At 36.8% G+C, this 27522-nt stretch overlaps 1 protein-coding gene across 1 annotated transcript; it reads left to right on the forward strand.

Moving 5' to 3' along the window:
- The first annotated feature begins 291 nt into the window (after nucleotides 1–291).
- Arp1 (Actin-related protein 1) lies at nucleotides 292–26887 on the forward strand. Its single transcript, XM_083142962.1, has 9 exons — nucleotides 292–420; nucleotides 1876–1940; nucleotides 5266–5467; nucleotides 13677–13801; nucleotides 14394–14537; nucleotides 18378–18543; nucleotides 20588–20761; nucleotides 21514–21576; nucleotides 23616–26887. Exons 1-9 carry the CDS (start codon nucleotides 373–375, stop codon nucleotides 23757–23759), a joined length of 1131 nt encoding a protein of 376 aa, XP_082999088.1. The 5' UTR covers nucleotides 292–372; the 3' UTR covers nucleotides 23760–26887.
- Nucleotides 26888–27522: the final 635 nt, after the last annotated feature.

Here is a 27522-nt window from a genome sequence, read left to right on the forward strand (position 1 = left end):
ATTGAAAGGACTGATTTTTTCGTATATCACTATTACCACTATCACTGTCATCTGTTCCACAATAATGTTACATAGTAATGTCCATGAGCATAAAATGGGTAGAGAATAAGTAAACATTGGCTTTCATATTATTCGAATGTTAAACCATTGCATTGGACAGCATTCCACTTAATGGTATCTATATATCTGGCCACTTTTAGTATTATACGTTGTAAGAAAATGTATTGCCCTGTCTTTTGACTTTGGTTCCATAGACATGGATATTTTGTTATTTTTTTATGATGTCACAAGCATCAGTAATCGCTTTGAGGTGTGGAGATTTTCTGTAAAGCGAATGTCTGTTGAGTTATAAATCGCAAAAGTTTAAGAAATATGGAACCATATGACGTTATAGTTAACCAGCCAGTCGTCATTGATAATGTAAGTGATTTTTTATGTCAATATTAGAAAGTATACAGGAGAAAGTTTCAATTCCATATTATAGTGTATGATCGTATTTTCTTTCCATCATGTAATTTACATATTTCCAATAACAATAATTGTAATAGGATTATATGAAACAAATTGTAGTTTCTAAAAAAATGAACAAACTATTAACAAGGTGGAATGTAAATATGAAGTAAGTATTGTAAGTTTAATTCATTCCTTGCGCGAAAGCGTATGTTCTGTCCACCCACATTGCACCCATGTTCTTGCTAGTTTCCGTGGAAGTTGTTATATAGAGTGTACATATGCATGATGAAAATGTGCAATGTTTGTTAATACGTTTTTTTTTTATTTTGGCATAGTCTTAGGTTCCAAGTATCATTGTACACTTGGGTTGGCAAAGGCTGTCCATAATAACATGGTGGAGTTTAATATGCACATCGAGAATTTATCTGATAGCATGAATTGTCAACATCATTCGATTTGATAAAATGTGTTCAATTTTTTAAATGTTGTTTTATAAAGTAATTATGAGTGCAAGGTATTTCTTTCATGAAAATTTGTTTTTTGCTGATAAAAACTCCATATTTGTACGGCGTCTTGTCAAATTAACGAAACATTATTATTTCTATGCTTAATGTCACTATTTACTTTTAAGGGGCCCAAATTTTAGAAAATGAAGGTATAACGAAAATGATAAACGAGCATTTTCAAAGAGCTGTAACGCAAAGAAAAAAACAGTAAAAAGAACTCAAATATTCTCTGCTAAAACTTTGGATGTATGACTCCTCAAAAATATATAGCTCTGATATGACATCACTTCCCTACTAAAAGAAAATCCTAAATATTGATTTCTCTCCAAAATTGAATATCAGTTTTGACCCTAAATGTCAGCATTAATAGAGATGGGGGAAAAATAAAGCTAATATAAAATTTAGCTTCAAATGTACTGAAAACAATGTTTGTTATAATTTTTCCATAGCTAAGTTGTTATAAATATAGCAAGTGTCTGCAAAGGCCAAAAATGCTCCAAATCTTGAAACAAAAATGACCATTTTCAAATGACGTCAAGTTTTACAAAAATAATGTTTGTTTTGAACTACCCTTGCATAGGGGTTACAACAACAAAGGAGTGAACATTTTGAAAATATTATTTCTGCAAAAGTATTGTACAAAATGGCTCCACAGCATTTCCACAATGTCAAAAAAAATGTTCATCGTTGTAGAGTAATGTAAAAGCAATGGTTAAAATATCCCTCTCTTGGCTGCTACACTGTTTTATTTACCTAGATGCAAGATATGCCTTAGCTCAAAACTAGGGCTGCAACTTAAAAAATGTCAAAAAGGGGGCTCTTTTTCCCAGCTCTGGTGTTTTGAATGATACAACATGTTTGACATTTAAAATTCTAATATTTCTATTAAATAATAATGTACTGTTTTCTTTCAAAGGGGTCTGGAGTCATAAAAGCTGGTTTTGCAGGAGATCAAATTCCAAAATGCCGCTTTCCAAACTAGTAAGTATATAGAGATATGATTTATTTGTATTGATAAGTGAACTTGAAACAAATTTTACACTGGCAAAAGTATTCAACCCAGAATTTTTCCATTCAGAAGCTTAATTTTTCTTCCTCTGTACTGCGTTCAAATTCTTACTCAAGACAACAAATTGTATTAAATCTCATGAAAGTTATTTTAGATTTCTCACAAATGTTGGCGTATTTATGATACAATCTCAATTGATTACCTCTTCGAAACTCCTTTCTAAACTATCTTTGCACTTTACTTACATTTTTGCACTTTCAGTGCCAATTTAGGAGAAAGTTCTTCTCTTAAGAAATAACTTAGATCAGTCATCATTTGAAACCAGTTACGGCTCAAAATGAATTGATCAAAGTGTGTTGTGCATGACAAAATTGGGCATAATAGGAACTGTTATACTTAGAGCCAACTGTGTATTTGTAACTCATACAATTTCCATTTTGAATTCAATTGAAAACATTTTAAATGGAAATAGGGCCATATGTAATATGTTGTATAGTCATGGACCCTTCTGGATTGTAATGATTCCATTGAAAGTTAATGGGATTGTTACAATCCAGAAGTGTCCGTGACTACATATACAATGATGCAACTTTTTTTTTTTACATAATTTTTTCCTGGGAAAGTTATGAACAGACTACAAAGAAATGTTCAATGTGTTGCCCATGTTCCTATGTGTACAATAGTACATGACCTGGTCCATTCAGAAATGTATTAAATTAGTATGATAGCATCACATATATGCTCCTGCAAATAGTTTGTCTCATATTTTAGTAGCATACAACATTGCCCTTAAGCTGAGGAGTCACAGTTATGCATCATGTGTGCATTTATTTCAATATTGTCTGAGCATATGAAAGAGTATGAATTTCTCCCCATGTTGCCAGTGGAAGCGTTTTTTGTCTGTCAATTGATTTATGATGTATATACAGTAAACTCTCATTTATCCGTACTTCTGCATATGCTTATTTGTAGGTATAACTTTGTGTTAATATTAAAGGTACTTATAATGAAATCTGAAAATCCTAATTTTTGGTACATAATATATTCATACCGAACTGTCATAGGGAGGGATTGTATATTTTTATCAGGTCTCCCACCTGTGAAAGGTGCACTTTTTTCACTTTTCTAACTTTTTAATCATTTCTAGAAAAAAAGGATGTCATGTCTAAGGGTTGAAAATTGGTGAATGAGTACATCTATATCAGAGCTCTTTATCCAGTAAAGCTCAACTTCCTGACCATTTCCCTTCTTGCAAATATCTGCTAAAATCAGGACTTTCAGCATCAATGACCTACTTTTTCAAATGTGAATTTCATCGTTTCATAATTCATATGTAACAATGGCTAATACACAGTCTTGTAGCTTACAGTTTGCTGATCATTTTAGTTTTTGCTCCACATCGATAGGATAATTAGGGGCTGAGATATTTCAGATTCGGTAACCCCTTACGACACCACCAAATGGCGAATCTTTGAAAACAAATATGGCTGCCACTCGAAACCTACAGTCACTAAAATTAAAATAATGACTGTTTTCAACTAACAACATGGTAAAGTAACTGCACAGAAAAAAATAGATTTTTTAAAAGTTGTCGAGCAACATGGATTGGACCACTTGACATGGATTGTGAGAGAGAGAGAGAAATGTCCCCTGTGAAAGTAAGAGGGGGTGGGGCGATGCAGCCAATATAACAATATCACGTCACGTGCAAAATGTATATTCATGGCAAAAGTTGTTCTATGTGGTCCGTAGTCAGTGATGACATCATAGTGGGACATGAGAGCGGGCGCCCCAATTCACAGCCAAACGTGTGCACAAAAGAGCCAGATCTGGCCCCAAAAGAGCTAAGGTGGCAGGCAACACAAACTCGAAAGGAAAAGCCTGGCAGAAACTATTCTACATGCCCTTAAGTGTTCTTAAGGATAAAAATCTATTGGTGTTAGATATGCACATTGTGGATGCATTTCAACAGGTCCACATCCCTGTTCTAAGATGTGGATCATCGGGAAAGAATTTACTGTTTTCAGTGTTGAAAAGAACTGCTGTGGAAAGTTATTCATCTCAATAAGCAAAGACGGAAATTTTATTTGTTTATTATTATTATGAAAGAGCTAGTAACAGAGACAATTGGAGAATTGTAAGAACCGCATATATCAGTATTCCATATCGATATAAAGGAGGAATAAATATTAATTTACTGTATTTTCTAACATGAGATTGTATCATATATTAGGAATGGGATACAATTGCAACATGTACTTTGTTTTGTCCTCTGAATGTTGGTTAAGATTACAAAAATGCATCTTTGGCATAAAAGTAAACACTAATTCAATGTCATATGCTGATGATTCCCAAAAAGAAGAAGATGAAGATGTCATGAGGAATTGGTGACTGCTTCAGAGACGTAATCAGAATGTCAAGTTTTTATATTTTGTTACTCACTTTAGGTGAAGAGTGACAGTTTCACACTAGTTGTGCATTTATTTCAATATTGTCTGAAGGAGCACTGCTACTACAAAAAATGTCATATAAGAGAGTATGAATTTCTCCTCATGTTGCAAGTTGAAGCAGTTTGTATGTTGAGTATGAAGCTAGACAAGATATTTGAAAAATATGATCAATAAGAATTTTCAGAATCCTATGGATTCTTTTTGGAGAGAAAAATGCAAGAACCTCAAGTTACGGCTAATCAAATGTAAGTTTAGAATTTTCCACCTGTCAATTACATCTTCGATCGGTCCTCTTTCCATTGATACCTTTTTCTATGTCATTGGAAGTTTGATATTCCCAAGAGAACAAATAAAATAATACTCCCATGAGCATTATGCATTTTTCCTTGCCTCCTACGACCATCCTGGTTGTGTTGCCACCCAATGCACGTAATAGAGCTAATTTTCACCTTAAGTGGACTTAAAACTGACTTTCAAGGAACTTGATTTCTGAATGCTCAATAAAGTACCTCCTAGGGTAATTTCCTAGGGAGGTAAGAGCCAATATAACAATATCACGTGCAAAATGTATATTTACTATGGCAAAAGTTAGCAGCCAAACGTGTGCACCAAAGAGCCAGACCTAGTTCCAAAAAAGCTAAGTTGGCAGCAGTGTTTGCAGCTGCCGCAGAAGGTAGGACCTTGTGGAAACCCTCCCTCATTCCCTTAACCTGTCCATGACTCATTCTTCACTACCATCCCTGAAGAAGAATGAAGGTCAGTTGATGGCACATGGCATAAAATGCAAATCTTTTCTGTGAGACTGTATCATTTTAAGTATTTTTCAGTATTATCTTTTCTGTTTCAGTATTGGTCGACCCAAACATGTCCGAGTAATGGCCGGTGCATTGGAAGGTGACCTATTTGTGGGACCCAAGGCAGAAGAACACCGGGGCCTGCTTAGCATTAGGTACCCAATGGAACATGGTATAGTTACTGATTGGAATGACATGGAAAGAATATGGCAGTATATCTACAGCAAAGACCAACTGCAGACGTTTTCAGAAGAGGTATCATTGCTAATTTTGAATTTTTATTAATTTATATAGACTTGCGGAAAATATAGGTATGGAATTGTTGTGAAATACGCAAGTTTATATGTATAATGTATACAAATTATACAGTGTTAAGGATTCTGTAGCTTAATATGTATGTTTACATGTGGGGTAGGTTATGTGGGTGGTGTAGACTTTAATGATTGTTTAAATTCAATTAATTACATGATTGGTCAGAATGACCTACAGACTAATTTACTTGGTCAATTTAAATAATTGTTAGCTTGATAAGATTTAGGGGATCATACAATTTTTATTTTCATTTGAGTCATAATTATTATTCCTTTTCAATGAAAGCTTACAATAGATTTTTTTTTTAGATAAACTCATTTATATAAACTTGTTGAATTATTGATTTACTGTATATTATGTCCCCTTTCTGCCACTTTTGGCAAATCATTATGATGGGATGGATGATCGAACTGTCAGGAGCATATATGGATGATACAACACGAGCCCACAGTGCTACATATAGAAAACCGTGAAATATCAGGGAATTTTGCAGATCATCTGAATTTTTCCGTGCATTTTGGAGTCTGCACCAGTAAAAGTTGCAAAATGTGGTTCGTTTCCACTTCCAAACTTGGTTATTGTGTTTCCAGTCCCCAAGCAGATTCATTTCAGAAACTTATTCCTATCATCCTTATAATTCTCAGTCTGGTACAAAATTATTGCTTGCTTTGAATTTCAGTTCTACATAGACTCATAGGTCATCATCATAATCCTTCATCATTTCCTGTCTCTGGCTGGGTCGGCATAGAAGTCAAGCATTTGCATTTTTCCTGGTCTTCCACCACTCCTCTCTCTTTCCACAAATGTTCTAATCTTGTCCTCTTCTCGTAACACTTTCTAATATCTGGTCTCCCCCTTGGCCTTATTCCCACTCCTTGTGTATTGTAAGCTCTTAGTGGTATTCTTTTTGCATCCATCCTCTTCATGTGTCTGAACCATCTCATCTCTGCCTGATCTATCCTGTCCTGAAGCTTCACTACACTCACTGTCTGTTGGATCTCCTCATTCCTTATTCTATCCCTTCTAGTCTTCCCCAATATACTCCTTAAAAATTTCATCTCCACTGCCTGCATCTTTCTTTTGTCTCTCTCTATAAAATTGTCCAAGTCTCTGCTCCATATATAATTATTGGCACATAGTATGTGTTATACAGAGGTTGTTTCCGATCTATGGTGACGAAATTGCACAGCTTTTGCATCACCACCAAGCATGAAGAGAACGAACCTGCCAGTCATGTGGGCGCGTTAGACCATTGACTGTGCGTGACAGGTGTGGTCATTGCGTATCGGGAAGAATGCTGCCGAAAAGCAGTGCATATTGGGAGGGTTACATAACTGCACTTTCCGATGTAAACTATAGTTATAGCGCCATTATAAAACTGTGCAAGGAGCGTTGATTCACTCTGTCCAGAAATGGCATATCACAGGTGTTGAAAGGGGCAGGTAAGACGAGGCGTGGGATGATTCCTGTGGGGCAGAAACAGGCCAACTCTCAGCCTGCCACTAGCCGCACACTAGCTACAATTTGGGATGTCAGGGCGCTGGTCACCAGGGAGAATCCAGCCACACAGAGAAGTATCGCGAACCGGCTACAAACATCACTGAAGAGTGCACACCATCATTGATCACAATTTGGGTTTGGAAAAGCGATGCAAGGGGTGTGTTCATAAGCTCTTGCCAAAACACATCCAGGAACGTCGCACCAACTGTCGAAAGCTTTATGAGCGGCACCTGTCAGGTGAAAAATGGAAGTTCCTTGTTACATTGGACAAGGCAATTTTTTATTGATCGACAGGTTCGAGGGACTTTCAAAGATGGTTCACTGAATGTAAGGAAAGTTTTGGTACAGGTTTCATGATCATTGCTGGATACTCGTACAATGGCAAGCTGACCATACATCGTGTTGCCAGAAATACGAAAGTTAATTCCGATTATTATCAGGCTAACGTCCTGACACCCATTTGTCGCCATGACATTCCCCATCTCTACAGGAGGGATCAGAATCGTGTGTGGGTGCATCAACTCAAGGCGTCAAGTCACACATCTCACTCAACCCGACTCTTCCTCCAACAAATGGCAGAAGAAACTGGAATCCGTGTCATTCCTTTCACAGACATTCCAGTGAAGTCACCTGATGCCTCACCGATAGACTTTTGCTCCTTCGGCCTACTGAAACGAGCCTTGTCTCAGAGGAGACACCGCACCATTGAAGGGCTATGGAAAGCCAGTCAGGAGAAGTGGTTGAGGCTGGACATGACTACACTTCGTGCCAGTCTCCTACAGTGGAAACTTCGCTGTCGGGCAATTGCCAATGCAGGGCCACCAAATGAGCACTCTCAGTGGTGGTGACATGGTTTCTCTTAAGGTAGGAGCAGTTTGAAATCGTCACCATAGATTGGAAACAACCTTTGTATATTACGTTCTTGCATTTCATAGGTTCCATATTATTTATTTATTTATTGCATCTTGTTTATCATGGCGAAGTTAAGGCTTTGTAGCCTTTTCTACCACTTAACCATGTTTACAACAACATTTGAACCATTACATAGAAAGGTAAATATTAAAATAAAGAAAGAGAAATATAAAATTACAAAAAAAAAATACATACGGGAATAAAAACCTAACCTATACTCACGAGCATACAACAAAACACACACATACACGGTGGCTCAGTCGGTAACGCGTCTGACTACCATGCTAAAGGTCCCGGGTTCTATCCCCGGCCGGTTCAAATCCGGGAACTTTTCTAACGATGGAAGCGGCCCCGGCGCCCACCCAGCGTCGAATAACATGGGTACCTGGGGGAAACCCTGGGGGGTAAAGGTGGTCAGGGGCATGATGTTGATCACATCACCCCCACTCACGACCGGATCAAGAAAGTGTGGGACATTACCCCCACACCCCCTATACGCCTACATGGCATGGTGCAATGCACAGGGGAGCACTTTACCTTTTTAACTTTTACACACACACACACACACACAATCAGATATTCATGACAGTAGTCAGGGATTTGAAATATTAAGGTGAATAAGGGTTTTCAGTGTTTTTCTGCACTTAACTCTATTCAATTTATCAGTAAAATATAATGTGCTAACTATTTGTACCCAATAAAAAATGTTTTAATTGCATCTTAAAGACATATGCTGAAGATGAGTTCCGGATATCGAGGGGCAGTGAGTTCCAAAGACGAGAAGTAGAAATGGTGAAAGATTTTGAATAAAAATTTGAGTTATGAAGGGGGATGAGTAGTTGAGTTCTCCCTCGCGATCTGGTGTCAAGGCTGTGTGATTCGGAAAGCATTGAGAATCTGCTCAAGAGATAAGCCGGTTCCTTTGAACTGATTGCCCTATAGAGAAGGGTGAGGTTGTGTACCTTTCGCCGATCAATTAATTTGAGCCAAATTAGCTTTGTAAAGAAAACGGATAAATAGTCCCTATATTTCAGATCGAAAATAAAGCGGACGCAGGTGTTTTGTACTTGTTGAAGACTTTGAGCGAGATCATCTGGTAGTTCGGAACAGACAGAATCGCAGTAATCGAAGTGTGGAAAAACAAGTGCTTGCACCAGTTTGATTTTAATGCTAACTGGTAGAAAATATTTAAGCCGAACAAGAGCATGTAATGCAGCAAAGGCTCTCTTGTTAGTTAAATTTACATGATCTGACCATGAGAGATGCTGATTAAACATTACGCCCAGATTTTTGGCTGTTTTACTTAATTTAATAGCTTTCCCTAAGACTATTATGGGCGGGAGGGACGAAATTTCACACGCAGAAAGCATTTTTTGTGAACCTATAATAATAGTTTGGGTTTTCGAAGGATTAATTAGTAGCCCATGATTAGGTGACCAAGTACTGATTTTGTTCAGATCATAATTTATATCACGAATTGAATTTTCAATATTATTTGGAGGAAAGAACAAATACAGCTGAACATCATCTGCATAGATGTGATATTTACAGTGTTCGAGTGCGTCAGAAATATGGTTAATGTACAGAGTGAAGAGGAGTGGTCCGAGGACCTGGGGGGACACCGGCGCTGATTGATCGCCACGACGATTTCTCACCAGAGTTGAAGACACATTGTTGGCATTCATTAATATACAAACTGAACCAAGTTACGGTTGGGTCAGAGAAGTTGTACAGGAAGGATAGCTTCGATAGCAGGATGTCGTGGTCAATAGTCTGAAAAGCTTTACTAAAGTCCAGAAGTACAAGAATAGTTACTTCTTTAATGTCCATGGCGTGTCTTATGTCGTCCGTCACGTTGATGAGCGCTGTGCAAGTGCTATGGTTGCGCTGGAATCCCGATTGGAGAGGATTCATTAGATTGTTTCGTGATAGAAAATTATGCGTTTGGTTACTGACAACGTGTTCGAGAGCTTTGGACAGAGCCGGAGGAATACTTATCGGCCGGTGGTCACCAAGGCTGAGAACTTTGTTTGTTTTCGGCAGAGGACGAACCTTAGCCAGTTTCCAAATCGACTGGAATATGCCGAAGGACAGAGAGAAATTAAAAATGCTTGTTATAGGAACGAGAACGTACGGAAGAATTTTTTTAATCATTAAAACCGGGATTTCGTCTATTCCCATAGCGGTGGATTTTATTTTATTGAGAGCTGACTGAACATGTTCTGACCATTCGGGGCGAGAAGAAAATTTTTTTTGCGGTGCTGTGAATCTTTGAATGCTCTGATAGAGTCCACCACACATTTGTCCTCTTCTGTTTACCTTATCATCTATTCTTCCACTTCTCTCAATTATGTTTCCTAGATATTTGAAGCTCTCCACTACCCTCAACTCACTCTTCCATGTTCATCTTTATTCTTGGTTCATTTCTGGCTCTATTTCTTGTTGTTACCTCTGTTTCTTGTTATTAGCACCTCACTCTTTTCAGCACTGAATTTCATTCCTGCCTCGTAGGTAGTATATTTAATTTTCACTTGTTTATACTAGCTTTTAGAAATAGTATCAAAGTAAAAGTTGTACTTATTTGCACTTGTTCACATTTATATTTTGATGTAGCAAGAAAATAAATTTTGTTAGCAAGATTGTAACAGTAGTAGAATGTTATGTAATGAACGTTAGCCTGACTGTTATCTGGTGTTTCTTCATAATAGTAGTAAGTGCTTGAATAGTGCAGAGGGCAAGTTTAGTGTCATGAAATACTGCTTTTTTTGTTGTTGTTTATATTTATAAATACACAACATCTGGAGATTTTTTGTTTTACATACAGGAATTGTATAGCAAATCAGGCACAGAGTGAAAAATGTTTTATGGTTTATGAAGGTTCTGTTGTTTTTAGATGCTGGAGATGTGCTAAGGTGAAATAATGTACCTCTGTTACCTTGGCCTGAAGGCAGATGAAAGTGATTATACCACCCAACATGTTTGATGCTGATTGTAATTTTACACTATTCTTTGAATTTTCGCACATTTTTATGTGTGAAAGTGTATGATCATAATAATTAACAAACCTGTATATTTAATGGAAAATGCAAATGTCACGGAATTTCACAACCAAAAAATCGTAGGAACCCTGAAGCCCCACAAAGGATTATACTGGCTGCAAGTCCAGGTGTTATCTGTACTTGTATTTGACCTTTACTTACTTTACATCACCTTTCCTAACCTAACCTTTAATGGTGACAAAAAGAATGAATGATGGTTTTTAAAAATAATGATGATTGATCAGAAAGGTACATCCATACCTACGAAAGAATGTTTCATGCATTAAGCCCTAAGTATTTTCATGCATTATTAAATTGTTCATTTGTGCATCAATTTGTACAGCCCTTCCATTGTCATGAAGTGCTGATTCAGAGAGCATCGGTAATTTATAGGACTGAGGCAATACCAATGTATTGAATTCTGGAAGAGCAGCCAAGAGAATGAACTCCTTTGTCCTTTTCAAAGGTTTGTTCACCCTTGTGACTTGGTGGCCCAACACAGGAAGTGCCATGTAGATTTCCAACAAATGCTGGAAGGCAGAACTTAAACACTGCAACCAAGCGTTACAATGAAGACATGTAAATGCCGGGTGGTCAACGCTATGTAGAAATAAAAGAAACCATGTATTGCCAATTCTTGCTCGCAAACTCGTGGGGTATGAACGTGGATGTTTCTAAAATCAGCATTATCATAATGCTGGGCTGATTCCAGAGTTCTTGGAAAAGGGATGAATGTTGCTGTGGGAAGGGAGGGTTGTGGATTCCTACCCTTCTGTGTAAGTCTTATGTTACTGTTGGCCAATACCGACACTGCAGCGACTTGTTTTTATTGCAAATGACAGAGCATAATGGGCATCAGGGCATTACCACAGACAGCCAGATGTATATATTTTTACATTGTTTTCCTCCCTCTCCAGGTTAACCCAAATGACAAGAATGTTGTTTACGTGAAATTGAAGCAGGGACTCCTATAATAATCCACCAATTTTTTGGTGTAACTGCAACACATTAGAAAGGCTTGCAACATTTCAGAAACTTCTTCTTTTTTTGCATCCTCTGTGTCTAGAAAGAAGTTCACATAAAATATCTCAAGCCATTTTAAAGTGCTATAATTCTACAGGAGAATAATTTGAAAGTTAATTAATGTAATTAATGGAATGTGATGTGATGAGTTCTTATGACTCGGTAACTAGCCTTTGGTGTTTTAAACTGGAATTATAGAACTATCAGTGTCGGCTCATCCCTTGTTACAAACATTATTTTGGCAACGTTGGAAGAGAGTCCCAAGCCTGACAGCAGTGCCAGAAGCAACGATTTTGTGGCACACATTTCGTATTTGCTTCGGTTTCTCTTCAAGACCGTCACGGTAATAGTTACATTACCGAGACTTGTGTTTTATGTAGCTCGTGTATTGTCTTATATTATTAAAAAAAAAAGGTAATTTTATTACAATTTTTAAGTCCATATTTTTGTGTAAATAACTACATATGTATTTACATATTTAGCAGCCATCCCCCTGTGGCAGAGTGGTTAGCACATCGTGCTATGATGCTATGAGTCCCGGGTTCAAATACCAGCCTGGGCATGGATGTTTGCGAGTGTTCATTCAATATCCTCACTCATCCCCATCTTCGCAAATTAGCCAAAAGTGTCACAAGAAGCAAATGTAAAATAAAGCAAATCAATAAAACATATTTAGCACATTTTTACTACATGTAAATCCGTTCCCTGGTAATAAGTGTTAAACACCTTGTACATGATCAAATTAATCATGAACAAGTCCTTGAATTCAACACAATTGAAAGTTGTTGAATAGCGTTCATATTGGAAATCTTGAATGGTCTGAAATTGCTCATGTACACGATCAGAGAAAAATTGGACAAGTTCACATTTGACAAAAACGTGGCAGTGCATACAGCATGGAAATAAATAAATAGACTAGCTATTAGCTGTAACATAGATACTTTTATTTCCAAAGGAAGAAGTAGGACATAGAAACATGTATGATGTTGATGTATTTTCTCGAGCCTGCTTTAGGTGGAAGCATTTCCTTTTAACATTTTTTGCTAGCATAAATGCTAAGTAAATGCTTCAAAAAATCTTACAGCAGATAGTACGTGCGTTACACGAAAGCATTGCAATTACAATGTATAATACATACACCACGAAAGGCACATCTAGTTACACCATCTATGGTGAGTGCACATTGTTTACAATTGAAAAACCTTAAATATTATTCCATACGTGTACAGTAAACGCTATAAAGTATGTGTTTAATCAGCGCCATTCTTTTGTATCTAAAACCATATAATACAAAACTTCATTCCTCTCGGATGAATAGTTCTCATCTTTTAAAAATGTGAATGTTTGCATCTCACACGGCCGCCATTACATGTGCATTCATGATACAGAGGTCGCTTTTCGATAATCGATCTCAATGACATGTGCTCAGGCTTGAATCGTGTTAATTACGACCATTCCTAAATATAAATTTTTTGCCCGAACCTTGGATCCAATAAGAAAAATGGTGTTGTCTCTGACGTCATTTCCTTTTAAGCATTCAATTCAAGGACTTGTTCATGATTTATTTGATCATGTACAAGGCACTTTAGGAATTGATGTACTGGTAGCTATTGAATATTGACATGTAAACCTCTTCACATTTCTCAAATTATTTAAAAGGAGTTTTCTTTCATCTCTAGCATCCTGTTCTACTTACTGAGGCTCCCCTCAACCCTCGCCGAAACAGGGAGAAGGCAGCAGAGATATTCTTCGAAACCTTCAACGTTCCTGCACTCTTTGTTTCCATGCAGGCAGTTCTTAGTCTGTGAGTATTTACAAGCTTGCTTTTTTCTAAATAGAGAATAGACAACAGACTAGTTTCCTTCCCTGCTATACCATAGTTTTCTAAAGTAAATATCAAAGTAGGGTCTTCTGGTTACAGTTTTAATACTGTTGCCTTGTAATCAAGGTGTCTTAGGTTTAAACCCCAGTTATTTGGATCCCACTGTAAACTGTAAGTCCAGTCCAATCAGCCAACAAACTTGGTCAATCAAATCTTTTAATATTCTGAAAGAAAGTACTTCACTTACTTAGAAAGTACTTAGCAAAACTAGTTTTCTTTCTTTCTTTACTCCCCTATCAATTCCAATGGCTGCTGCAAACCATCTTCTCAAGGACTTGGATTGTGGGAATCGGCAGCCACACGTTCGAATAATAAAGCATGTCCTTCAGTGTATTCATTTGTTACCACACCTTTCATTTTCTGAAACGTGAAAAATGTTAAATGTCAACGTATACAGTTTCATTTTGTGGAGCATACATATATTACTTAAGTAGACTAACTATTCAGGTTATCTATTAGTCATTTGTATTTTATCAATACATCAAAACTATCTAGAGAATATTGATATTTTCAGGTATGCTACAGGAAGAACTACAGGTGTTGTTTTAGATGCAGGAGATGGTGTGACCCATGCTGTACCAATTTATGAAGGCTTTGCAATGCCACATAGCATAATGAGAGTCGACATTGCTGGCCGGGATGTAAGCAGATACCTCAGGTAATAGTGGAGCATGTATATGTGATGCATTTTATAGCTGCAATATTATCACCACATTCCAACTCATTACGTAAGTAAATTTTACTTGAAGAAAAAAAAAACTACATGCTTTGCAGCATTGTGAACATTCAAAATTGGTATGCATGATATTAAACAAAATTTTAAAAGTTTGAGTTTTGTGTGCATGTTCATGCCCTCCTGGATCCAGTGATTGTCATTTATTTTTTGTGTGGGGGTGTGTATGTACAAGGGCTATTTTTTTCAACCTCCGATTCTGCTGCAAAGTGGCCCGTTAAGCACTAGGAAGCAGGGTGTCAGTGTGATTGGCATTCCCCCTGCCACTACTACCACCACTCCAAGGCCAACGCTTCAGTTGAGCGACGGGCATGTAGAGATAGATGTCTGCTACAATCGACTCTCCCGCCAAGTGCGAGGTGTGTAGTGTGATACAATTTCTACAGGCAGAGGGGCACAATGCAGCGGAAATTCACCGTTGAATGAGCTGTGTGTACGGTGAAAACTTTGAGTGACAGCGTGGTTCGTGAATGGTGCACGAAATTTCAAAATGGCCAAATGGACGTTCATGATGGTGGTGGTCAGGGACAGAAGTCTGTAGCAAACTCAGATGAACTCGTGCAATGTGTGGATCAAGTGGTTCGGATGAGGCGTTCTTTCACGATGTTGGAACTGTCCGAAGACTTTGATCATCCTCCTGTACAGCCCAGACCTGGCACCGATTGACTTCCACACCAGTGAGGAGCTTCGGGACACCGTGCAGACCTGGCTCAACAGACAGGCAGCACCTTTTTTTGCAGAAGGCATTGGAGAGCTGGTGCATCGGTACGATAAATGTTTGAATCTTCTTGCTGATTTAGTTGGAAAGTAGACTATACATGTACGTAACTGTTGCCAACACACCCATTTTGCTTTTCATTGTGGATTTGATTTCATGACCTATCGGAGATTGAAAAAAAGAATAGTGCTCGTAAATGAGAAAGGAATGGGAAACATTCAGAAGACACTGGAAATTTTTTAAAATTTAGAGCTTCTAAAATTGTCATGAACTTGCAAATTAAGCCTGATCGATGACGACAAAATTTGAAGTTGAAATGAGATTTCTGGTGTCTTCTTGTGTGTCACAATACTTCAGCCATCAAATTTTCAGAACTCTGAACATTCTGTAAACTATCTATTAGTATACAAGATAATATCTTACACCATGTACTTTAAAACATATTTTGTTTGTAATGCTATCCTGCTATGCATAAACAGTTTGCAAAAACATTAGACAGTAGACGTTGTATGATGATTAGGTTTTAATAGAAAGCAAAAACTTTCAATCATATGTCACTCATTGCAAGATGTAGTTTGACTTACCAGTCAATTCCTCTAACTCCACTAGTTCTTAAGATTCAAACAAGGAGTTTGTGAATTGTTGTACAATATATTAAGCAAATTATGTTAATATTTTTATTCACTATTCAAAAAACAACACATTCCTTATGTAGGTAGAGTTGTGTATTTCCACATTGCAGTTTGTATTGGTTTTCAGATTAATCTCCGCCATAGATGCTGTTACCTATTCTAATGAAGGCAATGGTCCTTCGAAATTAACCCTTAGATGCTGGGGCTGGTTTCCCCAGTTTGGCCTTAACACCAGGAGCATTTTCAAGCCGGAAGTTTAAAATTCGACAAGATCTGAATTTTTTTTTTCTTGGAAACTGCAAACACTAGAGTTGCAAATTATACCTCATTTTCTTCAGTAAACCTTAGGCTATAACCCTGTCGTTTAAAATCCCTAATTTTCCTTTACCAAACAGAAAGAGAAAGTATAGAAAATCTTGTCAGGCCCCATGTAGGTAATTCCAGGCCATGAGGGTCAAAACCATACTTTCATATTGCCCAATATGTGTTTGATTCTCATGGCAAGAATTGCGCACTCGCTGCTGATACTTTCAGAGGAAAAAATATTTTATTGTAAAAGCCATTATTCTTTTCTGGTGGAAAATGCAAAATTCCATTCTTTCTTATGTATCTCAGATACTATGAATGCTAGAGTTAAAAATTACATATTTTTTTTTCAGTACAAACTAGGCTATAAGCCTATGCTTGAAGAAACTAAATTTTCGTTTATGAAGTATAAGATGATGAAAGTTTTTTTGTACTTAATTTGAACCACGTTGGCTGCCATGTAGGAAATGCTGGAACATGATTGTTCAAAATAGTACCTGTATACTATCTGAGAAGTGTTTCATTCTTGTTGCAAAAATTTCGCACTTTGCTGCTGATACTTTTGTGGGGAAAGAAATTCTAATATAAAATCTGAACTTTTGTCAGCAGAAAATATAAAATTCCTTCAAGGTTGTTAAAAAAAGTTTTGTCTTCGAAACTGTATTTGCTAGAGTTACAAATTATACCTCATTTTCTTCAATACAGACTAGGTTATAAGCCTGTGGTTGAAAAATGCACTTTCCATTTATCAAGTATTGGGTTGATGCATAAGTTTGTACCTTTTTTTTTCACCGTGGCAAAAGTATTTTTATTTGATACTAATTATTGATGAACAAAAGACATAATCAATAATCAGTAATATATTTTCCTTGATTGCCTATGACTGTCTACCAATGCTGGGGCATTTTTTCAATCCAACACCTGAAGAAATCAACTGATTCTAGTTTAAAACCATCATCAAGCCAAGTTTGAAGAGCATTTTCATCACCAAAGGAGCTTCCTTGAAGAAGGATAGATTGAGAGTGGAAAAGGTAGCAATCCAGGGTGCAAGATCAGGAAGAGTAAAGAGGATGTGGAATAACTACCCAACCAAGCTCCTGGATAGCAGCTTTTGTCATGTTAGTGGAGTGTGGGTGTACATTATCGTTTTGCAGCACTTGATGCTGTCTGCCTTCCTGACCTACTTGCTGATTTGTTTTATTTAATTTAAATCGTGCGGTATCCTGAACCTTACCCATGGAATGCAAATGTCACACGATGGTTGAATGGTCACAATTCATCACATTTGCTAATTCTCGAGTCGACTGATGTGGATCCTCATGGATTAAAGCATTTAAACTATCTTCATTGAAGCCCCATGGTCTTCGTGAACGTGGGAAAATGTGTAAGTCAAAAATTCCCTCTTTGTAATGACAAAACCATTTTCTTGCCCTGCTCTCCCCTTTGGCATTCTCCCCGTACAAGGGACAAATGTTTCGAGCCGCCTCCGCTGCCTTTGTCCCTACGTTAAACTCGGACAGAAGAATATGTCTGAAATGTTGTTGTTTTTTTAACCCACTGGACACTTATTGTTCTTTAGCCCATAAATAACACAGTCTTTCCTCAAATCTGTAAAATTCAATGCATATTCACAAGCACAACAATGCCACTCCAGTTGATGAACATTCAATGTTAAACAAACTCCTAACACTGCAGTGTTACCATACCAAACACAAACGCTATGAACTTTTGCATCAACCCAATAGAAGACAAAAGTAAATGAACTCTGATTTTTTTTATAAAGAAATTTGAACTTCTTCTGGCACCCACTTTGGCAACGTTGTGACGTGAGGATTCAAAATGGTACCTTCATATTGCCTGATATGCGTTCCATTCTTGTGGCAAGAATTGTGGACTTTGTTCCTTCATCAAATTTGATGTAATCAACAATCATCCTCGGTGTCGTGATTAGCCAAAGTTTGTGAAAGATGTAAAAACCAGGAGTGTTCTGTTTATAATATTAATAGTGAATTAAAATATATTTTCCAGCACAAGCTGGAAGGCAAATATCTTGTATCAAATGATGACATTGTATGGCTACACAAAATTTATTTCAGTATTCGTTTTCAGATTACTGTTACGGAAAGAAGGTGTCAACTTTCGAACTTCTGCCGAATTTGAAATAGTGCGCACTATTAAGGAGAAAGCATGTTATTTGGCTAGTAATCCTCAGAAGGAAGAAACTGTGGAGACTGAGAAACTGCAGTACACTCTTCCAGATGGCAGCATATTAGAGGTAATTTGAAAACTGATTGTAAAGTTTTCAGTTTTAATACTGATGCAAAATTTGCAAGTAACCTAAAAAGAACAATAACAAAGTCAGATTTGGACATGGTACATGTTTATTGGATAAACTTAATGTTATGTTTTTCAGATTTCAAAACTGGATTTCCACTTTATTTGACAAAATTTGATTCAGTAGCAAAAAGTCAAATGGCAAAACTAATGGATAAGGAAATCTATATTTCCAAGTTTAAATCCAGAATGAACCATATATCGTTGTTGTACCATTATGCATTTCATCTAATTGTCAAGTGTTCCCGTTATTGAGATCCATCTAGAAAAGTGGCACAGTTTAACCAAAATATAATAAAGTAAAGTATAAATTGCCTTTCTAAATGAACATGCACGTGGCTATTATGTGCTAGCAATAACTATTTCTTGTTTATGTACAAACAAAATTGATCATTTTTAGTTTTATAAAAACTGTGTAGTTGGCAAAAGTGGCCATCTAGTAACTGAAGTTAGACTCCAAAATGTATTTAAAGGATATAAGAAATATCAAAAAAAAATCGTTTGGGCTGAAATGGGTTGATATTTACAAATATTCTGAAAACTACTTGTAATTGATGGAACGTACAAGCATCTGTTTCGGCAGTCTTATTTCTTATTAAACTGATACCATCTCATTCCCATCGTAATCTGATATGGTGGAACACACATTTACCACTAACAATCTCGTTACCACATTACAAGTGGATATATTGGGAATGTAGCTAGCTGAGTTAACTGAGTTCAAGCCATTTTTGGGAAGAGCACCATCTCTACCTTATAATTTCCTAGTTGTAGTCACTATCCAGTCTCTTGTGGTTTAGCACTTGAGAGTGATCTTAGAAAAAAAATACTATCGATCAATAATGCTGACTACATCTACAGTTAAGATTGTGAGTTTGATTGGGACTGCTTCTACAAAGCCTCTGTCATAGCAATGTGACAAACGCATCAGTGTTCAAAATTAGTATCCAGCCGCGGTGGCTCAGTCGGTAACGCGTCTGACTACCATGCTAAAGGTCCTGGGTTCGATCCCCGGCCGGTTCAAATCCGGGAACTTTTCTAACGATGGAAGCGGTCCCGGCGCCCACCCAGCATTGAATAACATGGGTACCTGGGGGAAACCCTGGGGGGGTAAAGGCGGTCAGGGGCATGATGCTGATCACATCATCCCACTCACGACCGGATCAAGAAAGTGTGGGGCGTTACCCCCACACCCCCTATACGCCTTCATGGCGTGGTGCTATGCACAGGGGAGCACTTTACCTTTTTTTAAATCTTTTTTACTACGTTACATAATAGAATATTAATGATGTCATTTGTTCCCACTGTCGACATGCATTAACTTAAATATTATTGGCTTAAAAAATAAAAATTAATTTTGATAATTTTACACATGAAAAATGACAAAAGTGCAGGGATCATAAAAAAAAAAGGAACGTTTTGGCGTAAAACACAAATTGCAAATGACCATAGATTAACGCAGAATTGACTAATCTAAATTTTGATGTAACTCGTTTTTTTTGTAGGTCTAGTGGTTAATTTTTCATTGGTCTAAACTCGAGTATCTATAATTTTAAATCTCATAGCAGATACCTTACTCTATATTTGTCATACCCATTCAAACACTTATAGTATGATACCGGTTTATTAATACTGCCATTGTACTTGATTGCCAACAATGTATTCAACCATGTAGTGACAGTGTCTTTGAGTTCATCAGCCGTGGCAAAGTGCTTTACGGAAAGAAAGTCTTTCAATTGCTTATGAATTTCACTGGCACAAACTTTTCTTGCATTCAGAAACCTTATTGCACTCTGCACCTCACAATTTAGTCGCACGTGTTCAGGGCCAACAGCTTGATTCTGTAGTCTTACTGATTGGCTAAAACTGAGGAGGCGTAGGTGGAGTGTGCTGTGTGCTACAGTCGAATGTTCCTTCTTTCCAGAAGGCACTTTGCCATGGTTGATGAATAACAATGTTGACAAATACATGTTTTCAAATTCCAGATCGGACCAGCAAGGTTCAGGGCACCAGAGGTTCTGTTTCGCCCTGATCTGATTGGTGAAGAGTATGAAGGCCTTCATGAAGTATTGCTATTTTCTATCCAAAAATCAGATTTAGACCTCAGGAAAGTCTTATTTCAGAATATTGTGCTGTCAGGAGGATCAACACTATTTAAGGTAATTTCGTCTTCTTTTTTTCTAAAAAGTGTGTTTCACTGTAGTTGCTTTTGCATAATGGACTTTCTTGTGAGTAGATGTGCACATATTTCAGGGTGAGTAAAAATTATAATCTTTATTTTAAAATTAATTTTTTATGGTTTGTGTGATTTTTAAAACAAATATGCATAATATTTTGTATGCTTTTTGGCACAGTATGTACAAATGTGTACGTTTGTTTTTCAATGTTTGGGGTATTTTTTAAGTTTCTTTTTCAATGTTTGAGGTTTTTTTTTTTATCTTACCTTTCCTTAGTATAGTCTATGCATAGAATGTTATGCTGCATGTCAGAAGAACGTTCCGTACACAATTTTCACATCAAAATGCAGTGAATTTTTATTTATTAATTTTTTTGTACTTAATTTGGAGAACAGCATCTGTTATGTTGTTTTACTTCTTGAGAAACTTAGGTGATATACAGTGGAACCTCGATTTAAATTTTTCAGGTGACCAGCATGAGAAAACTTAATATGCATACGTTCAAACTTCATGGTGCAAAATGTTATAATACTTTCCATTTTACATTTTTTTCAGCTTCATTCCCTCAACAAAACTTGAAATCTAGGTTCTGCTGTATAGTAACAACCTAGGATCTTTTTCTTTTATTATTTACAAAAAAAATGATAATAATAGTAATAAATAAATAGAAAGAAACATACAGATTGTTGAGTATTTTGTTTTGCAAATATTCACTTTGCATTTTTTTTCTTCAGGGATTTGGAGATAGATTGTTGGCAGAAATAAGAAAGCTAGCTCCGAAAGATATTAAAATTAGGGTAAGTAGAGATTCTAGAGTAATTAGGTAGAGATTCTATTAACTTATTTGCACTATGCAAAACTAAAATCATGTTACTTGATCAAAGACAACTGAAACAATCTTATTTTCCCTACTAAATATTAATCCAGTATTGCTCATCTTGAATAAGAAGCAGTCTTATTCCTGCCCTTCGATTTTGGCCATACGTTGTTTGTTTAAGTTCAGTAGAAGTAAAATTTTGAATGTACATAATTGTTCCTAAAAATATTTTTTACAGTATTTGTTGCCAATTTCTTGGCAATTTTTAATGATAGTTTGCAAAATATTATCAGCTGCCATGTTTTTTTTTTAGCTTAATGATAATGACACTGTTTACAGTTCAACATGATTAGTATTGTGTATATTCTTCTACGCAAAATATTTATTTTTTCCTGTCAAAATTATCGAGTTTTGAAGCAACAGAAATTTAGTGTATTTTCGTGTGAGCTTCATCCCCATCAGTACATATACGTGGTCGGTTAGGAAAGTAATGAGACTGATTTTCTGTAAACGATTGAATTTTATTATTTTTACAAATCAAAATAGTTCCCTTGGGAAGCCAAACAGCGATGGAGGCGTTGTTTCCATTTTTCGTAGCAGTGCTGGAAGGCTTCTGCTGGAATACCTTTTAGCTCGTTGGTTACACTTTTCTGGATATTATCTAAAGTATCAAAATGGCATCCTTTCAAGTGGTTTTTGAGCAAGGGGAATAAAAAAAAAGTTACAGGGACTGGGATCTGGCGAATAAGGGGGCTGAGGAACCACAGGAATGCTTTTTTTCCCCAAAATTTCATTGATGGAGACTGCCATGTGATATGCTGCATTGTCGTGGTGCAGCATCCAAGTGCGTGCAATGTCTGGTCGCACACGTGCAACCCTTTTCTGGAGTCTTGCAAGGACTTCCCGATAAAAAGTTTCATTGACAGTTTGTCCTGGTGGCACAAATTCCTTGTGGACGATCCCCCGACTGTCAAAGAAACAAATGAGCATCGATTTGATTTTGGATTTGCTCCTTCTTGCTTTCTTGGGATGGGGAGAGTTTGCAGTGTGCCACTCCTGACTTTGGCATTTTGTCTCGGGATCGTACTCGAAAATCCATGATTCATCACTTGTGATCACGCAACTGAAAAATTCTGGCTCCCTGTCAAGGTGGTCCAGAAGATCAAGACACACATCCCTCCGATGGGTTTTCTGCTCAGGTGTGAGGTTCTTTGGAACAATCTTGGCGCACACTTTTCTCATGTCCCAATCTTGTGTTAAAATTTCATGGACATTACACACGTTCAAATTTAACTCATTACTGATCATTCTCACCGTCAATCGACGATCTGACCTCACAAGAGACTTTCCACATTATCATCAGTTTTTGAGGTTGAAGGTCTTCCCGCACGAGGTTTGTCTTCCACTTGGAAGAAGGACTTATGCCATCTTGAACACTTGTGCCCTGGATAGTGCATGTTCTCCATAAGCTCTTTGTAACTTTTCATAAGTCACAGTAACGGGTTTGCCAAACTTTACACAAAATTTGATGGCACAACGTTGTTCAAACTTTTGCCAGTCCATTTGTAACGCACCTCACAAACACAACTTCACGTCAGACGCTCTCAACAAATGTGTAGCAACTGTAGCAAGTTGAAACTTGTACTGAGTCAACGGCAAGCATTCGTCTACCTGCCATGTGAATGTGGGGGCAGCAGCATTGCCAGTTCATGTACAGTGTTGCCAGTCTCATTACTTTCCTAACAGACCACGTATTTTGTTCCCTTGCTTTTCCTTAGAAATGTTACAGTATCTAAGAGCCTAATAAACACCATTGAATGAGTATGAGAATTATGTACTTGCACCAAAAGTGATACTGCGAATTACTTATGTGCATTATTCGATAAATTATTCCTTTATTTTTGTGATTTAAATCAACCTGGTTTAAAATTAACAACCTTGATTGAAAACTTATTTTTTTCAACTTGAAAGTTTTAATACCCCCATAATAAATCAAGTGTTCAATTTTCTTATTTGCAGATATCGGCCCCTCAAGAACGGTTGTATTCCACATGGATCGGTGGTTCCATTCTGGCATCACTGGATACTTTCAAGAAGATGTGGGTCTCTAAAAGAGAATATGACGAGGAGGGCCAGCGGGCTATCCACAGGAAGACATTCTAAAGCACTAGCATTAACTCTATGGCAACAAATTACCCTCTCTGTTAGATTGGCTGTGGTCTTCATCACCTGGGCAGTTCTTTGCATTGGCCCATTTACGGGGAGATGCCAGAGATGAAAGGGCAAGAATTTAACCCAGGATTATGTGCAGAGACGACAATGTTTAATTGTTCTTTGCCTGTTTCTGCTTGTTTCAGCTTTAAAGTGTTTTGTGTCTCCATGTAGACACGGGAAGAGCAAAGTGTTGAGACAACACCAAGCGTACCTCCTAGTCCTTGCCCTGTCAGCTTGCACGTTCTTTATCAGTTGGTCGGTCACCGGTTTTTGTCTCACCCAAGGATTTGTGGAGGTCACACAAAATAGTGTTTTAAAGGGCTCTCGTTTCTGAAGGAATCAATTGTGGGCAGCTTTTGTGGACATTGAAAAAACTAAAATCGTATTTTATTTACTAGCATGGACCAAAGAAAAATATTACCTTCGCATATGTAATGATTGTGAATGCAAAAAAGCAGTTATTTCATAAAATTTGTGTCCGTTATAATTCTTCTGTCACAAGAAAAGACTCACTTCCAGGATACATTATACTGTAAGATTACAATATACATAGGTTTGGTTCTTTCGTTTATGGTCTTTACAGTGGGTTTTCCTGTTTTTTCCAATGTTACTTAGCTGTTTCTTGTTATAATTCAAGTAACAGCTAGTGAGACATGATTGTTTGCGCAAGGAAAGCACATACAATGATACAGTGGTCATTTTCTTTTTCAGTGTGTTGCAATAGTATTTCTTCTTTCCTTTTCTCATTAGATGTATCAATACTAGTATCACTTGCCTTAATCACAAGAGCTTCACATTATCATAAATTCCCATTTGCTAACATACTCCAAAATATATTCGCCCTGGACAGAACAGAATGCATTACTCCCAGTAATTTATTATCACATGGAGGTCAAGTAAAAAGGGTGCACAGTGCATAAACATCTTTGTATGATATGAGTGGAATTTTTCAAGACACTTCGTCATGTTACAGCGGGATACATTTTATTAGGGATGGGACCGATTAATTGGTACTCTATCGGTATCAGCCGATATAGGCATATCAGTTTATCAGTAAAATTACAGATTATTTTACTGATCCAATATATCAGTAAATATCTGATAAATTAGTGCAAAATTCTGCCATTTTTTCGTAATTTTTATGGCTAATCTCCATGATCTACTTTCTAAAAAGTAAATGTCTAAACATGCAACTTCTTTTGCACTGCAGTCGCCTTGAAACAATTTATCAAAGAGGTCAATGAACCTTTCAGGTTCTTCAAGGACCATTTCTAATTTTATATCGGTTATCGGTATCAGTAAATTTTATATCGGTACTTTATCAGTATCAACCAAAATTTCATATTGACCCATCCCTACATTTTATTATGTATTCCTAAAGAATAGATCACACAAAACTGGTGTTACTTTCTGAACATCTCCTCTGTAATCTTAGGCCTAATGCATGGGGGAGAATGAAGTTAGGTTGTCCTCTTTCTCCATGCAATATGTCCGAAAACACAAACTATAGGTCTTTTCTACTGTTACGGTGGGTTCTCTACATGCTGGCAAGTGAAGTGGGAATACGCAGCAGACCAACCAGACAATAGCAGTGGTGCCGAGAGTTACAACATCAAGGGGAAGAACTACTATGTACACTTCGTTCTACAGGCTGCTGCTTTTCTTATCGGGCTGGATTGGTTGCTTCCCATTTCCCTTGCCATCATATAGTGCCCACCATAAGAGTGGAAAAGATGTTCAGACATTTTGCCAGTTTCAGTGTGTTTGTGTGCTGTTTATTATTTAATAATAGTAACAGAAGGTATCTTTTACGTACCATAGAACGACGGCAAGTGTCGTTTTGGTCTATTTGTTTATTGTATGCATAAAGTGTTGAAGAATGTGCTTTCGTAATAATTGCATTTATTTTTGTTAGTGATCGTAACAAAAATGCACAAGAATTAAATTGAAGGACATACATATTATTCTCTGTAATTATGTTATTTACTTTCAAACTGTATTAGTTCTTTTATGCACAATACAAACAGTAGCACTCTGCATAAGATATTGTTCTTATTGGTTTGTAATACTTTTTGAGTTTTGTATATTGATTGTGTTAGGTGCAATATATTAATTGTGATTCTTGTGTATATTATCTCTGATCACAGAACATCTGTGGTAAAGTTGTTTAAGCTGATGGAAGATTTATTTCATAAGTTCAATGTTTGCTGCTCGCATACATTCTTGGATAAACATCGGTGTACAGTGGAACCCTAATTCTACATATTCTTGGATAATACATAGATTTGGTCTTCATGGTTGCAATAAAGCATAATGTTATAAAATTTTACACTTTCCTGCATGTTACGTTGTTTCAGATTTGTCCCATGAAAAATGTAAAATTGCGGCTCAGCTGTATTTCAAAAGTAGATGCATTCTTAGTACAGATTAATATGAAATGAATAGTATATGCACTAAATGACGGACAGTTCTTTGTATCAGGGAAGTGAGTTTTTTCCTATTCTTTTTAAGCAGAAAATTACATTACTTATTTTCAGTATAAATTATTTATTTTGCTGAAAAGTAATTTCTCTATTAAATACATTAACAGGAACATTTTGAAGGTTATTTTTTATATAATATTCAAAATAATAGTTATCAGTTAATAATTTATTGCATAATATTTTAGTGCCTTTTAATTACATAATTCATGGTATAATCATTAATTGCACATTTTGCCAATCGACGTGTACACATCTTGCCTTCCATTGTTTCCATACTGTGCTAGTTTTGTACATTTGTAACACAGAGGCGGTAAGAGCTTACAGGTAGTTGAATACAAGTGAATTTTGTATTGTTACTTTAAAGCTAGAAATAATTACTTCTGGTACTGTGCAATGCAAAGTGTATACTCTTAACAGATCTGTTCGGATTGAAAGCTGTTAAGCTGTAGATTGGATAAATAATACATTCATTGTAATTTTTAGTTCTGTGTTTTCATTGAAAAGAGTTTTGTTTCCTGTACAAAGATGTAAACATTATCACAATGTCTACAATAATTGGGAATTTCTATAAGTATGCTGGAATTAAAATGTGGACAAACATTTATGAGTACATTGATTGTTGATTTATTTAATTTTATGTCACGCCATGCCACTTTTGACTAAACATGATGGAGATGAATGAGACGAAATGATGAATGCATACGGATGATACAACACAAGCCCTTACAGACGAGTATCCTGGTTGTGGTTTCAGGTGCCAGACACTTATTAACCTGCAAAAAAATTCATGGCGGGGTGTACTATATGGAAGACAGGTTGTCATTTCAGTGCCTTTTAACTGCAGCGTTCAGACCTCCCCGATGGCGCAGTGGTAGCATCGTCGCCTTGTAATCAAGGTGTCCCAGTATAGGCACATAGTGGTTCGGATCCCACTTTAAACTGTAGGTCCAGTCCCCATTAGCCTTACTGTGCATAAAGTGGACTTAAAACACCAACTCAATCAAAACTGCAGCGTTCAGATGGATCTCAATCGAGAAACCTGACTTCTAACCACAGCATTATGATTGACTGACATCTGTTGAAAAACAGATCAATTACTAGATGCATGCAAATTTCGTTTTTGACGAAAACACAAAATATGAAATAATATATAAAAATACGTTATTTCTTTTACGTTAAAAACTGTACTTATGTATGCGAGTATGTTGTTCCTATTTTTCTTTCTGTAG

Source organism: Lepisma saccharinum, chromosome 21 (assembly GCF_977018435.1).
Source record: "Lepisma saccharinum chromosome 21, izLepSacc3.1, whole genome shotgun sequence".
NCBI lineage: Eukaryota > Metazoa > Arthropoda > Insecta > Zygentoma > Lepismatidae > Lepisma > Lepisma saccharinum.